Below are 25,940 nucleotides of genomic sequence, written 5' to 3' on the forward strand. Positions count from 1 at the left end.
CTCTGGAATGAGTCCAAATGTCGACTTTATTCCAGACCCACCGAACAGATACCCTCTCTCGTTTCGGCTCTTCAGGAAGAGTGGGCTGCCATTCCTCCACGGACATTCAGACACCTCACTGAAAGTATCTCCAGAAGAATTGAACCCATCATAAAGGAGAAGGTTGGATACACGCCATTTGAATGTCCACTACCACGTGTCTGGAAACATCCGATCAGATATTGCCTGTCTATAACCACTACTGGTCAAATGGATGCGTGAGGTTGATTGATTGCTTTTGTCGGCGTCGTCAGAGTTGCATGAACAGTTACGTCAACACCAGCAGGGCCCGAGTTACCACGGTTGGATGGTGGAGGATGTAAGATTCGTTTTACGTTCTTTACATTCCACTCGCCGTCAGTGCTCGACAAGGCTTAAGGTAGTTTGTAAGATCAAGTTCTTAGTTATTTTTTATAGATATGCACGAGAAAATCATCTTTCTCAGTCTTCTTGGAGCGTACGTCTCCTGAATTTTGCGACTAAGACTTTGTGTCACCCAAAACATGTTTCATTTCTTTTCCTGCGTGAGCCTTTAATCAACGGTTGAGAACGTCGATTGTCAGTTCCGTTGTTAGCTTCCCAGCTTTAGAAAATAATATTTTAGGTCATTAACTTTTAAATACAGTTTTAATTTTCAAAACAATTAAAAGGAACAAAATGTTACCCGACAGCAAGATCTAACCTCTAGCAAGCGAGTCGTTAGAGAGAGAGCGATTTTGCTGTACTGCCATAGCCTATATATTGACTGGCATACGAGCTGCACGTAAAACTTTAGAGGTCTTTTCCTCTGAATATACTGTCTAGTGCGCTTTACAGCTTTTATGATAACTCCTTGAGGTGTACTACTAACCTGCGAAGTCTCATCCTGAACTGAATTTCCGAGACCGTAAGGTTGTAAGTGGGCTGCTTCTGTATTGGCAGCGCTGTGTAGCGCTTTGCCTTTGATCTCTGACTGCTCTTTCTTTGTAAGAGACTATGGCTGGTTGGACTCTGTTGGAAGTTAATGGCCAGTAGTGTTGGGCAGTTCGAGGTGAACAGCCAGCGGTGATGGATGTCAGATGTGAGAAGTTATATTGATGAAGGGTAGAGGTCTGAAGTATTAGCGTAAGCTAACAATCTGTAAGTATCTGACTTGGAGACTGTCTATTATTCATGATTATATACCTTTGTACTGGATGTCAATGACGATTCATATTCGTGTTTCAACTGGATGTGACATCATTAAGGTAAAAAAATACATTATTTGGTTTGCAACAAAATCTTTTCTTTGCTAACCGTATGCCTATTAGTAGTTAGTGACTTTAGTAGTCGGAATCTTATTTAGCTGGCAGTATTGGCACTCGCTGTATTGCAGTAGTTCGCGTAATGAAGATTTTTGTGAGGTAAGTGATTAATGGAATGTATAGGTTATTGTTAGGACTTCTTTTTAGTCAGGGCCATTCTTTTGAATTATTTGAAGTAAGGGTTTTTTTTTTTTTGAGCAGTCAGATTGCGTTGCGCCAGGATATTGTAGGTCAGTGTTGACAGGATAAGAACAAGTAAAGAGAAAGTACGCTCAGTACGTTCAGTTTCACTCACCAGCTTCAGCATAAAAAAAACGTAGAAGTTTCTTCTTCTCAGTCATTCAGCAATATAAGTACAGAGAATCATTTAAATAATAAAGTTTCAAGGTTCTTTTGTCAGTCTACATGCTGACAACATGCGCGTTTACTGCCCTCTTGTTGATAAACTATGCTGCGAGGTTGGACTGTGTTCGGCGTTTGATAGCAGCTGACTTTCTAATGGCAATACGATGGACTTTAATTTTATTCACTGATTTGCAGTGTATCACAGTGTTCATTCTTTGTGTAACCGTAGCCAGCCTGAAGCTGTCGTCATGCATGAAATTATTAGCCTCTACCGAATTTGTACCCATTGCGCGTTCAAATAAAGCGGACAACATTTTATTCATTTTTTGCTTCATTTTATGCATAAATAAGTGCCAAGATGGAGCACATCTGTAGAGCTGTCTATCAAATCCGCTAGATAGCTTGTCATACAGACGAAATATTTCACAGGGGAACAGCGCGAAGTCAGCGCCCACCGGCCACATTATTTCGGAAAGCGACCACGTTGCCATCATGAGGTTCGCTGACAAAGTGATTGCCCAGGAGCCACGCACCAATGGGCCGTAGCGTAAGGTACGATCCAATAAACTAGCAGCAGTTCCCATCGCCAAGTGACTTTACTGGTGTATAGGCAGGAGAGAACTGAAGCGGTTGTTCTCGACACTTTATGATAGCAATGTGGTCGCTTGCTGAAAAATTGCGGTCGTTTGATACCATTTCGTCATGAATTATGGCTGAAGGAGTTGAAGATATCATGCTTAGCAAATGTTGGCGGAAGTCTGTGTCTACTTTAGAATGGCATAGCTGCAATGGTACTCACGAGTAGCCGATGTCCTCGAACTTGAGGTTGGTCATGTGCTGCGCCTGGATGCTGCGCACGCGCTCGGCGCAGGCGTTCATGGAGGTGCAGATGGGCGAGACGGTGTGCTGGATGACGACATACTGCACTGGCTTGATGATGTACTCCACTTGCTTCGCCGGACGTGCTCCCCAGCCTCGCCGCTCCACAATGTTGGGGCAGTTGTTCTCTACAACAAACACACGCCATACTGTAATATTTTAGGGTAACTGGCACTATTCTAAGACTTGCCAATTCTGTAACATGATGTTAGTCTATTGGGAGACATTCAGTCAAATAATGCACTATACAGGAAGCGTAATGTCGTTGCATCAGCGCTTGCCTTGCTCTACCCAGTTGCGCAATACTACGGTGCTCTGTGGATGAACAGTGTACATACTGCTAAAGTTGACGCCCAGGACAGTACCAGGGACCACCAAATTGACACCTCTGAAATGGTTGCCAGTGTTATCAAGCGTCCACCTTCCTCAGCCGAAGACAAAAAGAACTCTGCCAACACAATGGTAGAAACGTCGCTGTAACACTTACCTGCCCTCATATGGGCACTTCAGCCGCCAGAAAAAAAAAAAGAGACTGAAATCCAAGAACCCATCACTGAAGCTTGATGAGAAACTCATCAAACCAAATTACAACGTTGAGCAGACCTGGAATTGACGAATGGACCTCTTCAAACACTGAGCACTTAGTTCAGGTTCGAGGACATCAACTACTCACGAGTACCACTGCAGCTGTGTCAGTCTAAAGTAGACATTGGCTTATGCCAACAGTTGCTAAATACAGTATCCTCAACTTCTGCCGACATAATTCATGACGAAATAGTTACCGGACGAATAGCAGAACGTCAGTGTCAACAATCCATGGAAGGCTCTGCCTGGTTTTAACTCGCCAAAAAAATGAATGGACCTCTTCATATAAAATTAGGACAAATCTTTGGAGGTGAAAATTCTTGTTTCACAATTGGAAGCAAGCTGAAAACCAATGTTGCGACTTTGACAGAGCGCCACAGACCATCCAGCACGGTGCCACGGAGTATCCAAGAATGAGATTAAGGAAGTATGAATGATGTACACAATACCACCTATGATGATATTCCTCGTGATGAATGAAAAGAGTAATGGCATCTCTAAAATACGTTTGAATACTCATTGTTAACAGCCAAGAAGCATATTAATCATCTGTAGTGATCCTCTGTAATCAAGTTGAATGCTATGAACGGAGCTACGGCCGTGCCATCTCTTCGGTGTAAGGGATATATCTATAGAAGACGCAACGTTAGTGGAATTAACATTCGCTATATGTGCCTGAAGTGTACATGACTACAAGCAGCCCACATCACATTTTCGGCAGTAATGACGCGTGTAGTTATTTCAACATTGCAGTTACACAACAATGAGTATGGATAGTCTAAAGCCTCGCCGAGTGGCCGCGCGGTTGGAGGCGCTATGTCACGGAGTGCGTGCCCCCCTCCCGCCGGAGGTTTGAGTCCTCCCTCGGGCGTATGTGTGTGTGTGTGTGTGTGTGTGTGTGTGTGTGTGTGTGTGTGTGCGCGCGTGTGTGTTTTCTTAGCATAGGTTAGTTTAAGTAGCGTGTAAGACTAGGGACCGATGACCTCAGCAGTTTGGTCCCTTAGGAATTCACACACATTTGAATAGTCTAAACTGTGCAAATGTTCAGGAGCAACACTATGTGACGAATACACAGAATGTAAGTGAAATGGCCAAAGATATTGCTCAGTTTAATACTTTATTTACCCGGAGTAAAATCTTTGTCAGCATTATGTGCTTAACGCAGGGGCAATCAAACATTGAATTACAGATAAAACGGGGATAGTTCAATTTCTTTTTTTCTTTTTTGGTACTCTTCAAAACATTTTTTACTGCTCATGCAGAGGCTAACACTACCTCATATTTTCTTTGTGGAGACGGACACACTGATGCCCCGACAAACGTTGTACCGACAGCAACTGTAAATTTTTTTAAGCGCATTCTATTTTCTGCATTAATTTCGCTGTAGATATTGCTGACATTGAGTACAGACGCATCAATAACATGCCATTTATTGCGGTACCACCATTTCACCCTCACTATCTGAGGGTACTGACTTTTGATCACTTGGTAATTCATTCAGCCGCTAATGAAGTTTAACACTGACCCAATTCAGCAGCAGACTGAATCGCAGAAGTGTCTGCTTCCTGAAAATGGACGTGGCTCAGAATGAAATAAGATTTGAAATTAAGCCATAATGGTCTTTAATTCTGCGCTGTCTTCTCTGTATTTATGTTATATATGCTGCATTCAAAATTTACTAACTATTCTTACCTAACTTGTGGTAGGTAGAATCAGTGCTATGTATTTTTAAGTTTATAATTTTCACAGTCAGTGTACTTTTTTGTTAAATGATTGAGCATTTCTTGGTACATTCAGGTACCACCTACCATTATCTTCAGAATTACGTGTGAAGCACAGAGCGCAAGTCCCATTCTTCTGTACGATGGATGTGCTTGTTCCTTTCGCTTCACTTCTATCTGTGGCTATTTATGTACGCCGCAGCTTAAACTATTTCATGAAAACACACACCTTCACGTTCCCAGAAAAGTTGCTCTGGTACTTCTTATAACTGTGTACAAAATTTGTAATCGATCGCTCTTTGCCTATAATTCCATTTCCGTCAATGTATACAGTAAGTGAAACTTTTACTGATGAAAGCTTTAGTCTGTGGAAAACGACAAACTCATGATTTAGGTATTGTTGCATCTGAAGGCATACGTTTAACGAAACGTCACTGTATGCATTTCGTGGCTGAAGCTACAGTTTTCTCCTACATTTATTTTTTGATTTACTACTGTTCCAATCACTTAAATGCTAATGACCAACATTATGATTGCAGAAATGTCAAATAGCCGGCCTTAATGGTCCCCAGACCTTTCTTAACTCGCGATGTCCTAGGCTGTTGCAATGAAAGCGGATACCCCTGACTATTAGGTGATTGTGCCTAATGAAGTCGCTCGTTTACACAGACTGAGGGAATAACCAATACATTGGAGAGAAAGGCGACGGAAAACAGTTGATTCCCCGTTGGTTTTTAAATAAAAAGAGGTTCGTATGTTGTGAAAATTTGTTTATCAATGATGATATAGTAATTAACAGATTTTTAGAGCTGTGGAATTAACCGCTTTAAAATTTTGTGAAATTACCAGGGACTTTTTCGGAACAATTGTTCAACGACTCAAACACACTTGTTAATCGTCTAAATAGAAATGTCAGAGCCTGTCTCACAAAGAACTCTGATAACCTCTTAGGTCTACAATAAGCCAAATTTGCACACAACAGGTCTTTTTGTGGTTGAAGTTTCTCGTTGTCGATTGGCAGGAAAATTCTGTCTTAATACCTGTTCAATCGGTCTCATTTATTTTTATAAGCTACAGATCTTTTTGGAAATTATTAGAAAATCGGAAAAAGGGATTTGGGTTACAGTAACTTCTTGTTGATACTCATGCTGTTAGCGAAAAACTTCGGAATAGTTAGCGTCTTTAGCATCCCTAGGCCTCTTTTCAGATATAGAACTCTGCTCATTAACAACGCAAATACAATACTTCCTTCAACTTCAGGATCATTCAAAGTATATACATATATTTTCATTAGCAAAGCATCTATGCTTTGATGACAAAAATCATATCTCATCGATAAAGCTGTCCAGCCTTCAGATTTCCTTCTTTTAGTCTGTAGTTCGGAAGTAAATTTGGTATACCAGCTTCATATATTTTAGCTACGCGTTGCATCTATTTGTCCCTGTATTCTATTATTTTCTCTCTGGCGATGAATATCATAAAAAATCTATTTGATCTCATCTCACTAAACTGTTCAACCACCACTCCTCTCCGGAAACTCGCCTTGTGCAATATTTTTCTTCTTTGTTCCGTTAATTTGATATTTTGATTTGGTTTCACTGCAGTAATTTATTCGTTTTCTGGTCATCATAATTAAACTAATGCTTTGAAACGTAATTGGAGCTTTATTGTATATTTTGTAGCTGCGAAAAACTAGGGAACTATGATATTTTTAAATCTGTTTTAATCACTGTAAAATATTTAATAATTGCGAGATGTTTATTATTTTATTCATAGCTGTTATTTTCCCAACAAGTATAGTATATATTTCGGAATAAAATTCAGTCATCAATTGCACAATTATTTTTATTTCTCTCTACCGGTTTCAACAGATTAATGCCATCTTCAGGAGCCTACAAAGTCTGGAATATTATAAATCATTAGATCTTGTCATTCATTTGTGTGAATGATTTGTAATATTCCAGCTATTGTAGGCTTCTGAAAACGACAGATCATTCTGTTGAAACAGGTAAAGTGAAAAAAATAACTGTTTGACTGACAACTGAATTTTATTCTGAAATTTAATTTATTTATCGGCATTGTTAAACCTTTATTAATTCATAATAATGCAATGAATTAATGAAGTTACAGATTATAAAATCAAGTTATAGCATGTATGTGCAGCCACAACTGTCACTGACATAGTACACATATTAAAATGAAACTTAGAAATGTAGTCAACGTCATCGTTTCAGTTAATTATCAACTTTCATGGGGAACTCAGCCATTCTTGACAATGTTTCTTAACCAATAAAATGCAAAGTAATATGTTTAACCTTCGATAATACCGCGCTGCTCGACTTACGAATCCTCCGATCGCCTAAAATGTTACGAGACAGATTTTTGACGTATAAGTGGCGTCAGCGCAGTAACTACAGACCCAGCTTTAACTAACTTACTGTAAACAAAAGATGTGCATTCGACCAATCAGTTTTGATCAGGCGGCTTTTGAGCCCCCAGTGGTTTCCGTCTCAAAACATTTTATTCCTTTTGTTTTGAAGTACCATTCCTTTTAGCTTGAAACTACCGATGTTACTGCAAAACAGACACCGAGTGGCACACTGAGGTTTCTACGAATGTATTGTGCTGATTCTAGGAAATTATTACATGTTTTTTTGTAGTGGTCGTATTGAGAACATTGGCAGTGAAAGCATATCGTACGTTCTTGTCACTTCCAGTTTGTGCTACTAGTATGAGTAATTTCGAAGTGAAGCCACTTAGACATTGTGTACTTTTGATACACATTTCTTAATTTTGCGGCCCTGTTTGCTTGTTATTTAGGACTAAAATTTGTTTCAGGTACTATGAGTTCATGGAAGTTTCGAGAGTTAGGACTGTGCCTCGGAAAAAATGCGAAATTCCTTTCAAACATATGCAAAGATGACAGGTGGTTGAAAACTGTGCACCCCGGTAGTTCCAAAGTGAAACCACGTCCTTACAATTGACTTTACTTTTTTCCAATTGCTTCTGGTATTAGTTACTATGATAAAGACAAATTTTGCGAAAATTTTTAAAATTATATTTCCTTTAAATTGTTGGCACATTAGGGTCAAGTAGTGGACGTGCGACCGCAGTGTGTCAAAGCATTTGTGTCACTAATCGCAATGGAACAACATCCGTAAATCAAGTGTTCAAAGCATTCTCCAGAATGAAGAAGAGAAAATCATGTGTAAAGTTTGTCCCGCACAACTTCACTCAACAAAAACTGCCTATGCACGCCTGCCGCGACTTGATTGAAATGCAAAACGCGGACACTTTTCTGGAAAAAATTGTCCCGGTTGACAAGACTATGTTATCAGTAAGAACCTACCACAGAAAGACAAAGTGCAGACTGGGTCTCTGATGGATCGCCAAGACCGTAGAGATTGCGAATGTGATTCGCGAGTTGATCATCATCAGGCAGAAGGACTTCTCTGACAGTTTCACATGGTTATATGCACTTCCTGTGAGTTTTACTCGAGTACGCAGTTGTACTAGAGTACGCAGGATGTTAGACTACAGGCACGCGAATTTACCATTGCTCAAGGAAACGCTTGACAGCCGCATCCCACCTACCAACGCGATTAACGAGACAGCTCAAACTGATGAGGCTGTCGAAACCCTCACTAGCGCCGTCCAAGACGCAATAGCCGACACCATACCAATTCGCACACCACAACATCACAGTGCAGCCCTGCCCCAGGAAATCCTGGGCCTTATCTCAATGAAGAACCGCCTCAGGAGACACTGGCAGCGTACCTGGCGAAAGCACTTCAAACAGCACATTAACAGGCTCCAGGGAATAATCCGGGACAAAATCCAAACATTCAAAACACAACAATGGAACCAGACACTCGAAGGGCTGGACACCACGCGACCAGGCGTGTGGCAGCTGACCAGTCACTTCACCAAGGAGAAACTGTGCACACCCACGCTACAAGAGCCCGGCGGACCGGCATATTGTGCGGACGAAAAAGCGGAACTGATGACCCTCACACTTGCAGCGTCATTCTCTCCGAACCTGGAACCCTCAGACCCAGCATTCACACTTGAGACCGACCAGGCCGTTACACGCATCTTGGCCCAACCATCGCGCAACGACATCCGACAGGCTAGCACAGCTGAAGTCAAATGGGCCATCATGCATATCACAGCTAGGAAGGCCTCTGGTCACGATGGCATTCAAAACCGTGTCCTCCAGGAGTTCACGGATAAAGCAGTAGAATTCCTGACACATCACGAATCCTTCCTTAAACACCAACATTTTCCCGCCTTTTGGAAGACGGCCAAGGTCCTAATGTTCAGGAGGCCGGAGGAAGACCACTCCCTCCCACAAAATTACCGACCCATCAGCCTGATGAGCACGCTCAGTAAGATAGTTGAGAAGGTAATACTAAAACGACTCACTTAGCACTGCATTACAAACGACACGCTGAGGCCGGAGCAATTCGACTTCAGGATTCTCCACTCGACAACACAACTACTCCTCCGCGTCGTTGGATACTTAACACAGATACAGCACAAACAAAGCAACTGAGACAGTGTTCCTAGAATCGAAAAGGCCTTCGACCGTCAGTGGCACAACGGCTTCATACGCAAACTCAGCGACGCAAGGTTCCCCGAAGGGTTCGTACGTCTCATACACTCATATCTCACGGACAGGAGTTTCAACACCGACGTGTAGGGCAATCAATCAACACGACATGGTATTCAGGCTGGAGCACCCCAAGGAAGCATCCTAGGGTCCATACTGTTTAACCTCTACATTAATGACCTTCCAGCTACACGCAACACGATGGTGGCAATCTACGCGGATGACACTGCCATCCTCGTGCAAGATTGGAAGCCGTCTAACACTAACGACTACAGACTGCACTCAGAGTGGCAGAGCCTTGATTGGTGAAATGGCATGTTAGAGTAAACGTCGACAAGTACGAAGCCGTTCTGCGCACTAGAAGACCGAAACTACTGCGCAAACATCAACGCTGCAACCCAATAACAGTACATGCACGGCCAATATGTTTCCGTGAAAAGGTCAGATGCCTCCGTTTGTGGCTGGACCGGAAACAACTCTGGTGGGACCACATTCACCACGTGATCAACAAAGCAAACGCGAGGCTCAAACAACTCTGTCCTATTCTTAATAGGCGTAGCACACTGAGTAGGAGGGTGTCCAGGTCCATGTACACCACACTTATTAGACCTCTGATGAAGTATGCTGCTCCCGTCTGGGGATACGCTGCGCCCACACGCCTGCGCCGTCTGCAACTCTTACAGAACAAAGTACTCAGTATCATAAGCAATGCTTCGCGTTACACACGCATCGCGGATCTTCGCCAGGAATATCGGCTAGATACCCTCTTGCAGGTATTCCAGAAACTTTCCACACGACTGCACAGAAACACGAGACACTCGCGTAACCCGTTTATTCTTTCCCTGGGGAACTACGACCACAACCATAGATGGAAACAATAGACCAAAGACACTATTAGCAAGGAACTAAACATCTATGGCCGAAAGCATGCTAACATAACAGTACTGGCAAGCCGCTGCAACACAGCTACTCCTGGCAACCCCAGATTCTCGACCCGCCGAAAAACAGGCAGTCGTAGGGAAGCCGTACTGTACACAACACACAAACCAGCCACACACACCCCCTACACTGTGAGCTGATCTGTGGCCGGTGGGCCACTAATGTATGACGACCTCTGACTGTTACAGGGATGCAGCCGCTGCAGCAGGTCCAGGAGAATTCACAGGAGCCCAGCTGCAGCGCCCGGACTGACCCATCTACAATGAGCACCCGCAGCGACAAAGGTAACGATGCACCATACCTCGCACTAACATAACGTCACCTCGCAATGCACTGTCGCAGCTAGCAAGCCGCTACTGCCCTTACTACCCGTCCTACTGTCGCAGAGGTTTTTTTCCCTTGGCGCTTGCCTTGGCACTTTTTTCCCCCTCTGCCCTTACAAACCGCTACACTTCGATCGCTTTCGTCCACTTTCTGTCTCCTGATGAACCATGTCAATGAGTAATCCTACCCAGACGCATGGACAACATCACAGCCCGCATCCTGTGACTCCTGATTCGAAAACATCTTATGCGGAGGTGACAGTAGAACTTTTGGTTTGGTCACCACGTCGGTGTGAGCGTGGAGGAGGCCCATCCTATATTAAAAAAATTGTACTCTAGTGGGGAGAGTACATATAGAACACCTTAAGCAACGAAACAACCACCTAATTTAATTTTTTTATTAGTAGAGTTCCGAGTCGTTTTGGAATGCTAGGGTAGGCCTAACGCCTGCCCGTACATGTTCTTATATAAATAACTTGAAGTGGTGAAGCCCATGGCTAGTTAATAATTACCAACAACCACAATGTTTTTCGAGGGAGTACATTTTGCGTACGCAGTCATAGGAAATAGCTTAAGTACTTAGCGATTTTGCATTTACGTGTTAAAATATAAAGCAAAATTTATGCTATTTTCCAAAAGCGTTGGGAAATTTCCTCTAGGAGTGAATTTATTACCCAATTTTTGTCTGTCACGTTGTTATACCTGGTGGCAAGTGGCTGTGCCTATACCGCAAGATAAAGGTCAATAAACAAATCGTCAGATATTGGCTACGTCGAAGGAGACATAACGGTCGTTAGAATACGTCTTCATATAACCGGTCGCGGTTGGCTCAAGGACAGGGTTTCTATATATAGCTGGGACACCGTTGGGACACACAGATGGGAGTGAAGAAATGAAGTAAACAATTTATTTAATTAATTACTTTTTATTTAGAACACAATTACATGGAACTTGTTGCGGCAGAAGTAATTGCTTCACCATATTTTTCAGAAAGATTTACGTCTTTCAACAAGTCATTTTTCCCTTTTCCGTATTTATGAAACTATTTGCAAGTCAGCTTGTAAAACACTCACTGTGATTCCACAGTCCCTGGCAGCAGCCTATTTCTTTCATCAGACCACGGGGCCGACATCACTCCCCACAGTGGCGTTGTGTTTGTGGCTTATATCGCTACAAATCCCTCCCAATGCTTTCTGAACTTACGTCCTCTCTGGACAACAGACCTCAATCATCCGAAAAGAGATTATCTTTCCATCCTTAGGCATTTTCGAAGCTATGATAAGTCTGTTAAACGATAATCAGTAGACAATAAGACTTTAGTCATCGAAGTACAAGTCACTGTCCACTTCACACCCTACATACTCTCAGTAACCACTTCAGAAATTACTAACACGGAATCTCCGTTCGTATTACTTTTAGAAAGAATCATCTTATCAGGTCGCCATTCAAATGGAAACTGTCCGACTCTTCCGCGTGGCGCTTCTAAATTAGTTCCAGCCCCTGCTACTGGAGAAGTGTGGCATTTTCTCGAATGATGGCACTAGATCTAGAAGGTACTTGCATCCTCTACACAGGATACGCAACACGCAAGGTCTTCTGTGAAACGGCCTGTCAACATAAACTTGTTGTCATAAATAAAACAGATGCTGGCTTTACATGTTGCACTAACAGATGGCGTTACTGCAGTCCTTGAGCCGAGCTCTACCGGGACAAAATTGGATTTTGTCGGGGCTTTGGGGCAAGAAGGTCCATAACGGTGACGGTCCCGATGTATCGGGACAGATGGCAACCTTAGCCAATGTGTATTATGCTTACAACAACTGTTGCCATTTAGCATTTGAAACGCTTAACCTTCAATCATGTTCCTGCAGAAGACTAAAGAAAAAAATCCATGAATATAAGACGCGAAATGAGCATTATTTCATAGGTATTCTGTACATTTAATCACGGATCGAGTGGAGAGTAAATCAATGCTATTTTTTCTTTGCGTATGTTTGTGACGCAGAATTACTCACACAATAATGGCACGACTGGGCTTCCAACGTTGCTTTGTCATGTACTTTTTAATTGCCTCTCAGGCTGTATTGTTTTTGCCGTCCAAATAAGCCCTCGGGGCAAGTAAAACGTTTTACAACCCAATTAGTCAACTTTACGAGAATGATTTTCTTTTAAGTTTTCACTTTCAGGCGAACAAAGAATTATATCTACACTTTTAGTTATAACCTCCTTGCAGTAATCGTGGATTTTACATGTCAGCTCAGAGCAGTTTGAACTATTTGTAATTAGCTACGAATTAATTGTGAAGTGCGCTTTATTAGCGTGTGGTTCTGATATTTCTTATCATACAAGGTGTACAACTTTGCTTCCGCCATTTGCCGATAGGTGGCGACAACGAGAAGTAGCGGTCGAAAGTAACAGATCGCAGACGTCAGGCAGTTAACTTGGACCTCGGTTAACATAACTTCATTCAAACATTATTCGATTTGTGTCTGCATCATAAAGTTGTTCTTGATTGAAAATGTTAGTCTACGAGCCTAATTCTCGTCATTTTCGCGAGGTGTTACTGTTTTGTTTCAATATGAAGAAAACAGCGGCTGAGTCTCATCGAATGCTCTCAAGTACGTATGTTGAGGACGCTATTGGTGAAATAACATGTCTTGAGTGGTTTCAACGCTTCAAGAACGGTGATTTTAACGTCGTAGACCAGCATAGTGGTGGAAGAGAGAATGTTTTCGAAGATGCAGAATTGGAGACATTGCTGAGTGACGACTCGCATCAGCCTCAAGAAGAAATGGCGCGATTAGTGGGAGTGACACAGCAAGCCATTTCAAAACGTCTGAAGGCTATGGCCATGATTCTGTAAGAAGGAACTTGGGTCCATTGTGAGCTAAAACCAAGAGACGTTTAATGGCGTTTGTGTGTTTTAACAGTTGCTTCAGAGGCAAAAACGGAAGGGATTCCTGCGTCGCATTGTGACCGGGGACGAAAAATGGTTTCATTACGATAACCCTAACAGCAAAAAATCATGGGAATATCCCGGCCATGCTTCCACGTCAACGGTCAAACCGAATATTCACGGCTCTCTGCATTTGGTGGGACCAGCTCGGCGTCGTGCATTATGAGGTGTTAAAACCAAGTGAAACAATCACAGGTGCTCGTTATCGAACGCAATTAAAGCGTTTGAGCAGAGCATTAAAAGAAACGGCCGCAATACAGTGAGAGGCACGATAAAGTGATTTTGCAGCACGACAACGGTCGACCTCACTTTGTAAAAAAAGGTCAAAACGTACTTGTAAACGTTAAAATGGGAAGTCCTACCCCACCCGCCGTATTCTCCGGACATTGTTCCCTCTGACTATCACCTATTTAGATCAATGGCTCATGGCCTGGCTGACCAACACTTCCGATCTCATGAAGAAGTCACAAATTGGATCGATTCGTGGATCGCTTCAAAAGATTAACAATTTTTTTCGACTTGGGATTCTTTTTTTTTTTTTTTTTTTTGTTTGGGGTTTAAGGGCGCTCAACTACTGAGGTCATTAGCGCCCAGTCACAATTGTTAGAGCACATAAAATCTAGTAAAACTCAAGAGGGGGGGGGGGGGGGGAGACACCAGAAAGTTCTTACAAAGATGCAGATAAAATAAGTGAAAGAGTTAGATGTCTTTGGACAAGCCAGTCAAAGTAATAAAACGAAGAACACGAGCAGCTGCTCGAGCGTCATCAGCTAAAATATCCTGTAAAGTAGATTGCAGAGACAGGACAACACGAGATTGACTAAAACGGGGACACGACAATAAAACATGGCGCACTGTCAAGGCATGACCACAAGAGCACTGCGGGGCTGGGTCACCGGAGAGCAGGTAGCGGTGGCTAAACCGGCAATTCCCAATCCGCAACCTGGTCAGAAGGACCTCTTCTCGCCTAGATGGTCGGGAGGAGGTTGCCAAGCAATTGGGAACGGTTTTACTGCCCGGAGCTTGTTTCCTTGAAGTGATGACCAAGTATCCCACCACAACGACACAAGCCTCTTACAAACAACCCCACTAATGTCCGATGACGGGACACAACGGGAGGCTGGCCGAGGCAGGAGGACTGCAGCCTTGGCTGCAGCATCAGCAGCCTCATTCTCAGGCACTCCTACATGGCCGGGAACCCACAGAAAGCTGACAGGAGAGCCATCATCAGCAAAAGGATGGAGGGACTGCTGGATCCGTTGCACCAAGGGATGGACCGCATATGGAGCTCCAAGGCTCTGAAGAGCACTGAGTGAATCAGAGCAGAGTACATACGATGTATGGCGGTGGCGGCGGGCATACTGAACGGCCTGATAGAGAGCAAAAAGCTCGGCCGTAAAGCTGAAACACTGGTCGAGGAGCCGGTATTTAAAAGTGATGGCCTAGACGACAAAGGCACAGCCGACACCATCGTCAGTTTCGGAGCCATCAGTGTAAATAAAGGTGTGACTGGCAAGTCGCGCACGAAGTTCGACAAACCGTGAGCAATACACTGCAGCCGGAGTACCCTCCTTCGGAAGCGAGCTGAGGTCGAGATAAATATGAACTGGAGGCTGGAGCCAAGGTGGTGTCGGGCTCTCACCCGCTCTGAAGGTGGTAGGGAGGGCAAAATCCAATTGTCGAAGCAGGTGACGATAGCGGACTCCAGGGGGCAGCAGGGCAGAAACATACAACCCATACTGACGGTCGAGAGAATCGGTGAAGAAGGACTGATAAGAGGGGTGGTCGGGCATTGACAACAGCCGGCAGGCATACCGACAAAGCAGTACGTCGCGCCGGTAGGTCAATGGTAATTCGGCAGCTTCAGCATAAAGACTCTCGACGGGACAAGTGTAGAATGCTCCGGTCGCAAGATGTAACCCCCAATGGTGGATGGAGTTGAGACGGTGTAAGAGGGATGACCGAGCAGACGAGTAGACGAGGCTCCCATAATCCAGCTTCGATGGACTGATACAAGCGAAGCAGGACAGTGCGATCCGCTCCCCAAGATGAACCACTAAGAACTCTGAGGACATTAAGGGAACGTGTACAACGGGCAGCCAAATAAGAGACGTGCGGAGACCAACAAAGTTTCCTGTCCAGTGTGAGCCCTAGAAACTTAGTTGTTTCCACGAACGGGAGAAAAACGGGAACGAGATGTAAGGATGGCGCAAGGAACGCTTTATATCGCCAAAAGTTGATGCAAACCGTCTTCTCTTCAGAGAACCGGAAGCCATTTGCCACACTCCATGAGTATAGGCTGTCTAGACAACGCTGAAGGCAGCGCTCCAGGAGGCATATTCTCTGGGCACTGCAGTAGATCGCGAAGTCATCGACAAAAAGAGAGCCTGAGACATTAGGTGGAATGCAATCCACAATTGGATTGATCGCTATGGCAAAAAGGGCTACGCTCAAGACGGAGCCCTGAGGCACTCCGTTCTCCTGGAGGAAGACGTCGGACAATACGGAACCCACACGTACCCTAAACTTTCGATCTGTTAAAAAGGAATCAATAAAAAGGGGCAGGCGACCGCGTAGACCCCACCTGTGCATAGTGCGGAGGATACCTCCTCGCCAACAGTTATCATAAGCCTTCTCCAAATCGAAGAACACGGCTACCGTTTGGCGCTTTCGCAAAAAGTTGGTCATGATGAATGTCGACAAGGTCACAAGGTGGTCAACAGCGGAGCGGCGGCGACGAAAGCCGCATTGAACATTGGTAAGTAGCCGTCGAGATTCAAGAAACCAAACTAACCGAGCGTTAACCATGCGCTCCATCACCTTACAGACAGCTTGTAAGAGAAATGGGGCGGTAACTAGAAGGAAGGTGACTATCCTTCCCGGGTTTGGGTATAGGAACAACGATGGCGTCACGCCAACGCATGGGGACTTGACCTTCGGTCCAGACACGATTGTAGGTACGAAGAAGGAAGCTTTTGCCTGCTGGAGAAAGGTGTGCCAGAATCTGAACGTGAATGGCATCTGGCCCCGGAGCAGAGAACCGGAACAGTGCAAGTGCACGTTCGAGTTCCCGCATAGTAAAGGGGGCATTATAATTTTCCAGATTCAGCGAGTGGAAGGAAGGTCGCCGAGCCTCTTCTGCCTCTTTCCTGGGAAGGAAGGCAGGGTGGCAATGGGCGGAGCTTGAAACCTCCGCGAAAAAGGGGCCGAAGGCGTTGGAGACATCCACAGGATCAACAAGGACCCCATTACCGGAAGTCAGGCCAGGTACCGACGAGTGGGCCTTAATGCCCGACAGCCGGCGCAGGCCACCCCAGACGACAGAAGAGGGAGTAAAACTATTAAAGGAGCTGGTGAAAGAGGCCCAACAAGCTTTTTTACTGTCTTTGATGACTCTACAGCATTGCGCTCGGAGTCGTTTGTATCCAATACAATTCACCAACGTAGGATGGTGGCGAAAGGTGCGTAAAGCACGTCGTCGACCACGGATAGCGTCTCTACAAGCCTCATTCCACCAGGGGACGGAAACGCGACGTGAAGAAGAGGTAGTACGAGGAATGAAACGTTCGGCAGCATTGATGATAACAGCCGTGAGGTATTCGACCTGACTGTCACAACTGAGAAAATCGTTGTCCGGAAAGGTCGCCAGGGAGGAGTAAAGTCCCCAGTCAGCTTTCGGTATGTTCCAGCTCGAAGGACGTGGGGATGGGGTGTGGTGCAGGAGACGAACGACACAGGGGAAGTGGTCGCTCGAATAGGTGTCAGAAAGGACATACCACTCGAACCGACGGGCAAGAGTGGTAGAACAGATTGAAAGGTCCAAGTGGGAGCAGGTATGAGTAAAGAGGAAAGTCGGGGCTCCAGTATTGAGGCAGACAAGATTGAGATGGTTGAAGACATCCGCCAAGAGGGAGCCTCTCTGACAGGATGCAGGGGAGCCCCAAAGGGGATGATGGGCATTGAAGTCACCAAACAATAAAAACGGTGGAGGAAGCTGAACAATCAGGTGCATCATGTCAGCCCGACTAACTGCGAATGACGATGGAGTGTAGACGGTACAAACAGAAAAAGTAAAGGCAGAAAGAGTAATACGGACAGCTATTGCTTGGAGTGGGGTGCTCAATGGGATGGGATGGTAGTAGACATCGTCCCAAACGAGCAACATGACCCCACCATGAGCTGGAATACCGTCCACAGGGGTGAGGTCAGACCACTCCGAGGTATAGTGAGGAAAAGCAATACGGTCCGTTGGGCGCAACTTGGTTTCCTGGAGACCAAGGACGAGCGGACAGTGCAGGTGGAGGAGCAGTTGTAATTCCTCCCGATTAGATCGAATACTTATTATGTTCCAATGTAACAAAGCCATCGCTAGTCAGAAAAAGGGGGAACGAAACGGGTGAAGAGCTGGTCACCTCGACGGCCGCGGAGGGCCAGGTTTCGAGGGAACAACGCTACAACCGGCGGGAGGCGGATCCTGTTCCATCGAGTCGTCGCCAGCTGCGGCCGCTTTCCCGGGTTGCGTAGGAGGGGCAGCATCATTCGCTGACGAGAGGCCAGCTGAGCGCCTGGCAGCAGAGCGTCCCGGCGAAACTGAGGACGGCCGGGAGCAACGACTCACGAATGGAGCGTCAGACGAAACACGCCAGGGTGGAGAGGGGGATAAAGACTTCTTCTTGGAGGCCTTCTGGGAAGTCCGATGAGGCACGGGGATGGTGGGCTGGACCCAAAGAAGGTCCTCACGCGCGGGGTCCGTTTTGGAACGCCGGATCTCGGAAGCCGGGGTCCGGAACGTTTCCCCGATGGACGCCTGAGAAGAGGATCGCTTCTCAGGCGCCGGAGGGGGAGGAGGAGGAAGGGCGGCCCCTGGGGCAGAGGGGACAGGGGCCGCGAGGGAGGAGGATTTGGAAGGGAGGGATTTGGGAGGCGGAGGCATAGACCCCGGATGGGGTGGGGAGGTGGAGGGGGGACAGGATAGGGGTGAGGATACTGTGGAAGGAGTGGACACGACTGAGGCAAACGAAGTTGTCAACGTCACGGGATGGAGGCGGTCATACTTCTTCCTGGCCTCAGAATAAGAGAGACGATCCAAAGTTTTTAATTCTTGAATCTTCTTCCCCATCTGATACGCGGGGCAGTCTAAAGATCTAGGCGAGTGGATGCCAGGACAATTGACGCACCGAGGTGGTGGGGTGCATGTATGTTCCTCACGAAGAGGACATCCACAATCGCCACAAAGGGGCTCAGCCTCACACCGTGACGACATGTGCCCAAAGCGCAAACACCGAAAGCAACGCATAGGAGGTGTGACGTAAGGTCACGCATCACACCGGCAGGACATCACCTTACCTTCTCCGGGAGAACGTCCCCCTCGAAGGTGAGGATAAAGGCCCCGGTGTCGATGCGACGGTCTTTGGGGCTGTGCCGGACGAAATGCACGCCTCGGCGCTCCAGGTTGGCCCTGAGCTCCTCATCAGATTGCAGCGGGAGATCCCAATGAAAAATAACCCCCTGCATCCTATTCAGTGCCAGATGCGGGACAATGGACACTGGGATGTCCCCTAGGCGGTCGCACGCCTGGAGCGCCGCCGACTGTGTGGCGGAGGTGGTCTTTATAAGAACAGACCCTGAACGCATTTTACTGAGAGCCTCGATTTCCCCAAAGATATCCTCGATGTGCTGGACAAAGAACATGGGCTTGGAGGTGGCGAACGTCCCCCCATCGGTCCGAGAACAGACTAAATAGTGGGGGGAAGTACTTCGCCCCAAGCCGGCGGGCCTGTCCTTCCTCCCAGGGAGTGGCCAAGGGGGAAAGGGCAGGAGAACCAGAACCAGAGACAGTACCTTTCTTTTTAAAAGACTCGGCCGCAGATCGACCTGATACATGTTGACGCTTCATCTGCGAAACGTCCGTCCCGATACCACCCACTCCGACCAGGGGCTCTCCCCACGGGCGCCACCCAGCCTCAGCAAGGGCCACCTGGCAGGATGACTGTTGCCGGGAGTCCTGATGCCCCAAGGAGATGGGCATCTACTCCTTGGCCGACGTGGGGAGGGTGCAGCTCAGGTATCGGCAGTACGGTCCCTGTGTTGTCAGGGGGCTACAACCTAGAGGGTACACGACGACCCCACCACAACGGGCTGGCTACCGTGCTGGATTTCGGGTGCCATGGAAAGTCCATCATGATCGTAGGTGCAGATGGGGACGCACTATGGGCGTAACTTGTGCAACCCACCAGGCGTTTAGGCCCAATTAGAGGAATAGTGGGTGTGGGTACAACGCCGTTACAATGCTGAGTGCCAAGGTCTTAGTGCACTGAGGACCAGTGATACACCACGTAAGGCGTCCTTCCCCAAAAAGCTCGTACTTCTGTAGAATTTTGAAAAATGGAGGTCAAACCCCAAGAGGGATCATCACATGGAAGGCCGAAACGGTTTTAGTCGCCTCTTACGACAGGCAGGAATATCTCGGGCCTATTCTTACCCCGGACCCGCAGGGGGGACTTGGGATTCGTACACTGCCCTAAAGATGGGAGAAAGTAGTGGCCAGCGATGGAAAATACTTTTAATGATACATGTTTAACCAATTTGTTTCATTAAAGTCCCAAATGTTGGGGAAGAAACGGCGGAAGCAAAGTTGTACACCTTGTAGTATTGTTTATTTGAACGCGTCTAATTTTTGAGTGGTTATTAACGCACGAAGAAATTCGTGTGTGTACCCCATCAACAAATTTTGGAAGACTAATTCCGAGTTTTGTAGCTTTACTGGAAACATTCCACATTAATTTTCACAATCATAAGTGTCAAGAACTTCTTAGTACTTGCTTTATAAACATCCACATCGTTAAATACTAATCATAAATAGTAAGTGACAACGCTTCTTTTTACAACGCATTTCCAGATTTCTTACCTCTATGTACTGATCAAGTCACACTACGCTGTGCGGCGTATACCATTCAGCATGGACGTGGTCTCTCCGCGTATGCACCTTTTTCAGAAATTTCGTTGTGCTGGAGGTATGCCTGCCATTGAGCCTTAGCACAATCACGGTCTATTTTTTTCTAATTTTATAGTCAAAATCATACCGCACAAGTACTCCGATCCTATCCTGCTAACAATACTTAATAAGAATGTAGAATACATACGCACGTGATCAGTAACAAGCTTGAATCGCGTCATGGAAGATTGTGATAATTGTTTACTGTTCAAATCTCTGTATTACCTGTAACATTCAGTTCTCAGTTCAAACTTCTGTTTTCGGAGTACTATATGCTTGATTTGGCTAGTGTCGTCCAAGCAGTGTGAAAAAGTTGCTGCACCAGTTAAGACTCTGGATTCTTTCCACCCTCGCACTACCTTAACGCACTTTTAGTTATAAATAAACTTCATCCTTTAGGCGAAATAGATAAACAGGCTGAGGATGATTCCTTCTCACACTTCCGCAAACTAAATAGTCACGCGCCTTTTACGATTTCAACAAACCTTCCAGACCGAAACATACTCTTGGTTAAAAGTGGTCTAATTGGCTGCAGCAACCTGCCTCATAGTTGGGCTGTCCATCTGTTCGTATTTCGCAGTTCTCTGCAAGCGCACTGCGCATCTCATAGTCTGCTGTTTGCTCGCCGCAACTTACGACACGCGACCGGAATCTGTTTGCGTCAACACGTCACACGGCAGCCATCAGCATAGCGGTACGCGAAGAGCTCCCAACACTCACATGTTACTCAACATACGCACAGGACAACGTCCCGAATCGTGCACTGTTCAGAACATTACACAAAGACATTTCAGCTTACCAATGACAGTATCTGCTACATGATTACACATCTCATTAAATTCGCAATTTATTTTCCTTTAATGTCCTGTCGTGAGATACCTAATTTTGTTGTTTGGTGTTGATGTATAGTTTAACCGACGGGGTTAATGTGAACGGATGTGACAATTCGTTGTAGTGTACTCCTAACAGTTGTCCATTATAAAACGTAGTGGTTAGCACACTGGACCCGCATTCGGGAGGATGGCGGTTCAATCGCGCGTCCAGTCATCCCGATTTAGGTTTTCCGTGATTTCCCTAAATCGGCTCAGGTAAATGCCGGGATGAAAGGGCACGGTCGACTTCTTTCCCCATCCTTCTCTAATCCGATAGGGTTAATGACCTCACTGTGTGGTTCCCTGCCCCGAATCAGCCAACCAATCCATTATTAATATAAGTGCAAACATCTGAGCTGTTTCTGCTCTTTCCTTACTGAAGACGCACTGGTATCCCCAATAGTGGCTTCTGTATACGGTCGTAATTTCTTGTTCAGTAGCCTAGAAAGTATTTTGAAGATAGCATTCTCCAGTGCTATTCCTCTATGGTATTATCAATTTAGTTTTTCGCTCATCTTATGTATTGGTATAATTATGGACGTGTTGCAGTTTGTTGTTTTTTCCTCCATATTTTCCGAACCATTTCATGCATGTTTAATATTTCTGTACCATTCATAGCTCTGTAGTTCCTCACCTCCTTAACAGCTACACTCACCACTTCCGGCACTGGTCCATCGTAATTGCTACCAGTTTGCTCCACTTGCTTCTCTTTCAAATTTCCGGATTTCCTTTTATTTCAATAGGTCTTGAAAACGTTATTCACACATTTCTATGATTTTAGTTTCCGCTCTAATTAACTTTCCTTTGTTATCCCTGCATATCGTTTTCCGAGGCTACTGTCCTTGTTTTATCTCTTATTCCAGTAAACACTCTTCTGACGTATTTTTCACTTCTACATTCCTTGCTGTCTTTCAGTAAATATTTCAAATTCTCGCTTTTTTTTCTTTCTGCAAAAGTTTTTTACTTTCCGTCTCATTTCTTCATAATTTTGTCTGGCGGCCAGTGTATTTCGCTGGAGCTCGAACAGAAAGGTTTAGGTGTTCGTTTTTCCCGCGCGCTGTTCGGGAGTGGAATGGTAGAGATAGTATGATTGTGGTTCGATGAACCCTCTGCCAAGCACTTAAATGTGAATTGCGGAGTAATCATGTAGATGTAGCATCATCTTTGCGGTATTTCATTCCTCAGTATCTTTCTCAGTTTTCATCGTACGACTCACTTCGTTTTTCTCTGTTTGCCAGTTCCCATTTGACTTCTGTCGTCTTGTTCTTTCCATTAGTTGCCACTGCTCTTAGGGCTTCAGTCCTCCTCAGTGGTAATCTCTCCCATCCCTTTACCCATTTCTCTCGAATCCTGTTCTTTCCCACTCATTGGTGATAGCTGAATACCTTTGTACTTTCCATCCCTTTCTACATATTGACAGATTTTTCTTGATATCCTCTGCCTCTAGTTGACAATCGTCATATGGTGGTCCTGATCTTAAAATCTTTGGACAAGCACATGATGTATCTGGTTGGCTGTGCCTGCATACGGTCACGTCCATTTATGGACGGTGCATAGACGGTGTCAACAGAAACTATCTTTTTAAGGCGTTACAGAAGCGTGGGTATACCATCAAAGCCGTGAGACATGTGAAGATGACCCTAATCAACCCCAAGTGCAAAATAAAATCTAACGGCAAGTATGTCAATTTTCCGATCTTTCAAAAAAACTCAAACAAGAAGCTTCATCTCCGACGTTATTGAACTTGACTCTGGAGGCTGTCATGCGAAAACTGCGAAGCAAAACAGGTGGTACTATTTTCAGCAGGATAGTTCAGAATATGGCATTTGCTGACGACATTGCCAGGCTTGGGAGAAGTAGAATATATTTGTTGGAAAACTATGTGATTCGGAACGCGAAGCTGTTGCGTTGGGCTTGGTCATAAGTAAGGGAAAAAAAACAAGATATATGATCAACACCAGAAATAAAACAAGGTGGAGAGGCGTTGGGCAGTTTGAAGGGTTTGAAAGAGTAAATCAGTTTAAATATTTGGGAGGAGTAGTTACGGAAGATGATATGGTACCGAACAGAGATAAAGACTAGGTAACCCGTGCTATTACAATTTCCTTATTTTGCGATCCTCCCACAATCCAAGAAAGCTGAAGATGACAGATTACAAAACGAATATAAAAACCAGTCGCTATATGTGGCTCCTAAACGTGGGCAGTACCAACAACAGGTTAGAAATGCCTTGGATGCGTGGGAATGCAAAGTACTGCGCAGGATACAGGACGACTAGTCTGGAAACGGTGTTGCCAAACGCGTGTTCAGCTTGGTTTCCTGAATCCGAATGAGATGCGATACAAAAACTGGACATGGGACGCTAGCAAGGATCGAAACGGAACCACAGGGTGAGCAGTCTCGTGCGCTATTATCTACGCTACAGAACATCAGAGTATGTATCTGGCGGGCCTCTTGAATCTGCGAGCGCAATTTCTTCAGCGCTAACTTCAATCTAATTAAGTCAGAAACAGCGCAACTTACTGAATTTTTTTCTGAATAATTATTTCTCAGTGCACCCTAATCCGCAACACCTTTACAAGCTTTTCAGATTGTTTCTGACCGCCCTGGGTATGGGGCCGTATATGAGAATGGTGCTTGGAGGATTAGGGCCAATGCAGAACTGTATGAACTTCATAAAAAAACCATAAAACACCGTAGACCTAAAGGCATCAAGGTGTACATTGGTTGGGTTACGTGCAGAGAATGTAAGAACATCTAGTAGGAAAGGTGTTACCACCAAAGTCAGATGATAAGCCGCTCAATGGTGAAACCAAGACTGTGATGGCTGGATGATGTAGAGGCTGATCAGAGAGTACGGAACTTGAAAGGCTGGAGAGGATGGGAGAACACGTGGTCGACAAGGCCCTGGCCAATCATGGGCTGTAACGCCGGAAAAGGAGTTTACACATATTCTGTGCTGCATCCCTGCTTTCAGTAACTGCTTGTCATTTAAGTCACTGTTACCTACTCTTCGTTACAAAACGTGCCACCCACTCACATTAATACTGAAAATAACGTAGTGTTCTACTTTCACTGGGTGAACTGTGGGTGTGAAAATACATAGGACATGAAAGAACGTTACGTTTTAGCTTATGGTTGACGACAGGGTCATTTGAGATTTAACAAGCCCGAATGGGACGTGTTCTACTGTTCAACTTTGAAGCTGTTTCACTACAGATTATGCTGCCATTGCAATACACGATACAGTATTTCACCATCTTGTGTTCAATAAATTATCAATCTTTTAGTACATTAACATACTTCGCAAATGCTACAAAATGTGTTTGGTTTTATGTTTGTACGATGTACCACACATCATTAGAGGGTTTATCTGGAGCTGTTTTGTCGACTTCGAAACGCCGGACCAACTTACGGGCGACCAAGACAGCCATGCGCCATGAGGAGATACTTCCAGCTATGTCAAGACGCCGGTGTTTATTATTGTAGAAAATATGTATGTATCGTGCTACTAAAATGTTTAAAGAGTTTAGTTCAGTACGTCTCTATCCACCCTTGATTAGACACATTTGTCAATTATGTAGAGTCTTATCAGGCATTAGACTGTATACTGTGATAATTCAGTAAAACGTTATGAAGTGTAGTATTACCCGGTAATCTTGTGTTGAATTCTTATTGAAGACTTTTCATCTGGACGGAGTGATAGTAATGTAACAACAAAATACTCACTGAAGCTTTAATAAAGTTAAAACTTAAGTCAAAATACGACAGCTAAATGTTACTAGAGTGTATCTCTGGTCTTAGAAATTTATAACAACTGAGTTTCAGAACGGATAATGAAATGTCTAGTGAAAAAGATCTGCGTGATTTACTTTACAAAAAATACGTTCGAGAATCAGTAATCTGAGAGAAACTTAAGTGAAAGTGGAAATTTAATTCATTAATAACTATTCCAGTCTCAGATACTACTGAAAATTGCGACAAAGTAGTTAATGATTGTCTTTGCACGACGTGGCAACACAATCAACAACTACATAAACATCTAAAGAAAATTCAGACGAAGACTATCAGATATCAAGATTTATAGTGCCCTTTATCTGAGAAATTGTAAGTACGACCCTGCAGTACCATAATATCTTCGGCGAAACGTCCTTGAAAAAGATGCATAATAAATTACGGAGCTAATATAGGCGCAAGACAATTTTTCGAGCATTTCCAGGATCAACTAGCCAAGGTCGCGCAACAACGGAACAATGTGGAAGGGAATTGGCCATGTTCTTTCCCAATCAACCACACCGACATTCACTTTTAATAGGGAAATCATGAATAACCTGAATTACAAAGGCTGAACGGAGATTTAAATTCCCGCTCCGGAATGAGAATCCAGTGTGC

At 44.9% G+C, this 25,940-nt stretch overlaps 1 protein-coding gene across 1 annotated transcript in view; it reads right to left on the bottom strand.

The window, feature by feature from the left end:
- Nucleotides 1-25,940, bottom strand: part of LOC124622148 (peptidoglycan-recognition protein 2-like) — a 96,316-nt gene that overhangs the window by 68,768 nt on the left and 1,608 nt on the right. The window contains exon 2 of the mRNA XM_047147786.1: nt 2,467-2,674. Within this exon, the coding sequence (XP_047003742.1) occupies nt 2,467-2,674 (208 nt within the window). The remainder of the gene's footprint in view (nt 1-2,466; nt 2,675-25,940) is intronic.

This window comes from Schistocerca americana, chromosome 1 (genome assembly GCF_021461395.2).
Source record: "Schistocerca americana isolate TAMUIC-IGC-003095 chromosome 1, iqSchAmer2.1, whole genome shotgun sequence".
In the NCBI taxonomy this organism is placed as follows: domain Eukaryota; kingdom Metazoa; phylum Arthropoda; class Insecta; order Orthoptera; family Acrididae; genus Schistocerca; species Schistocerca americana.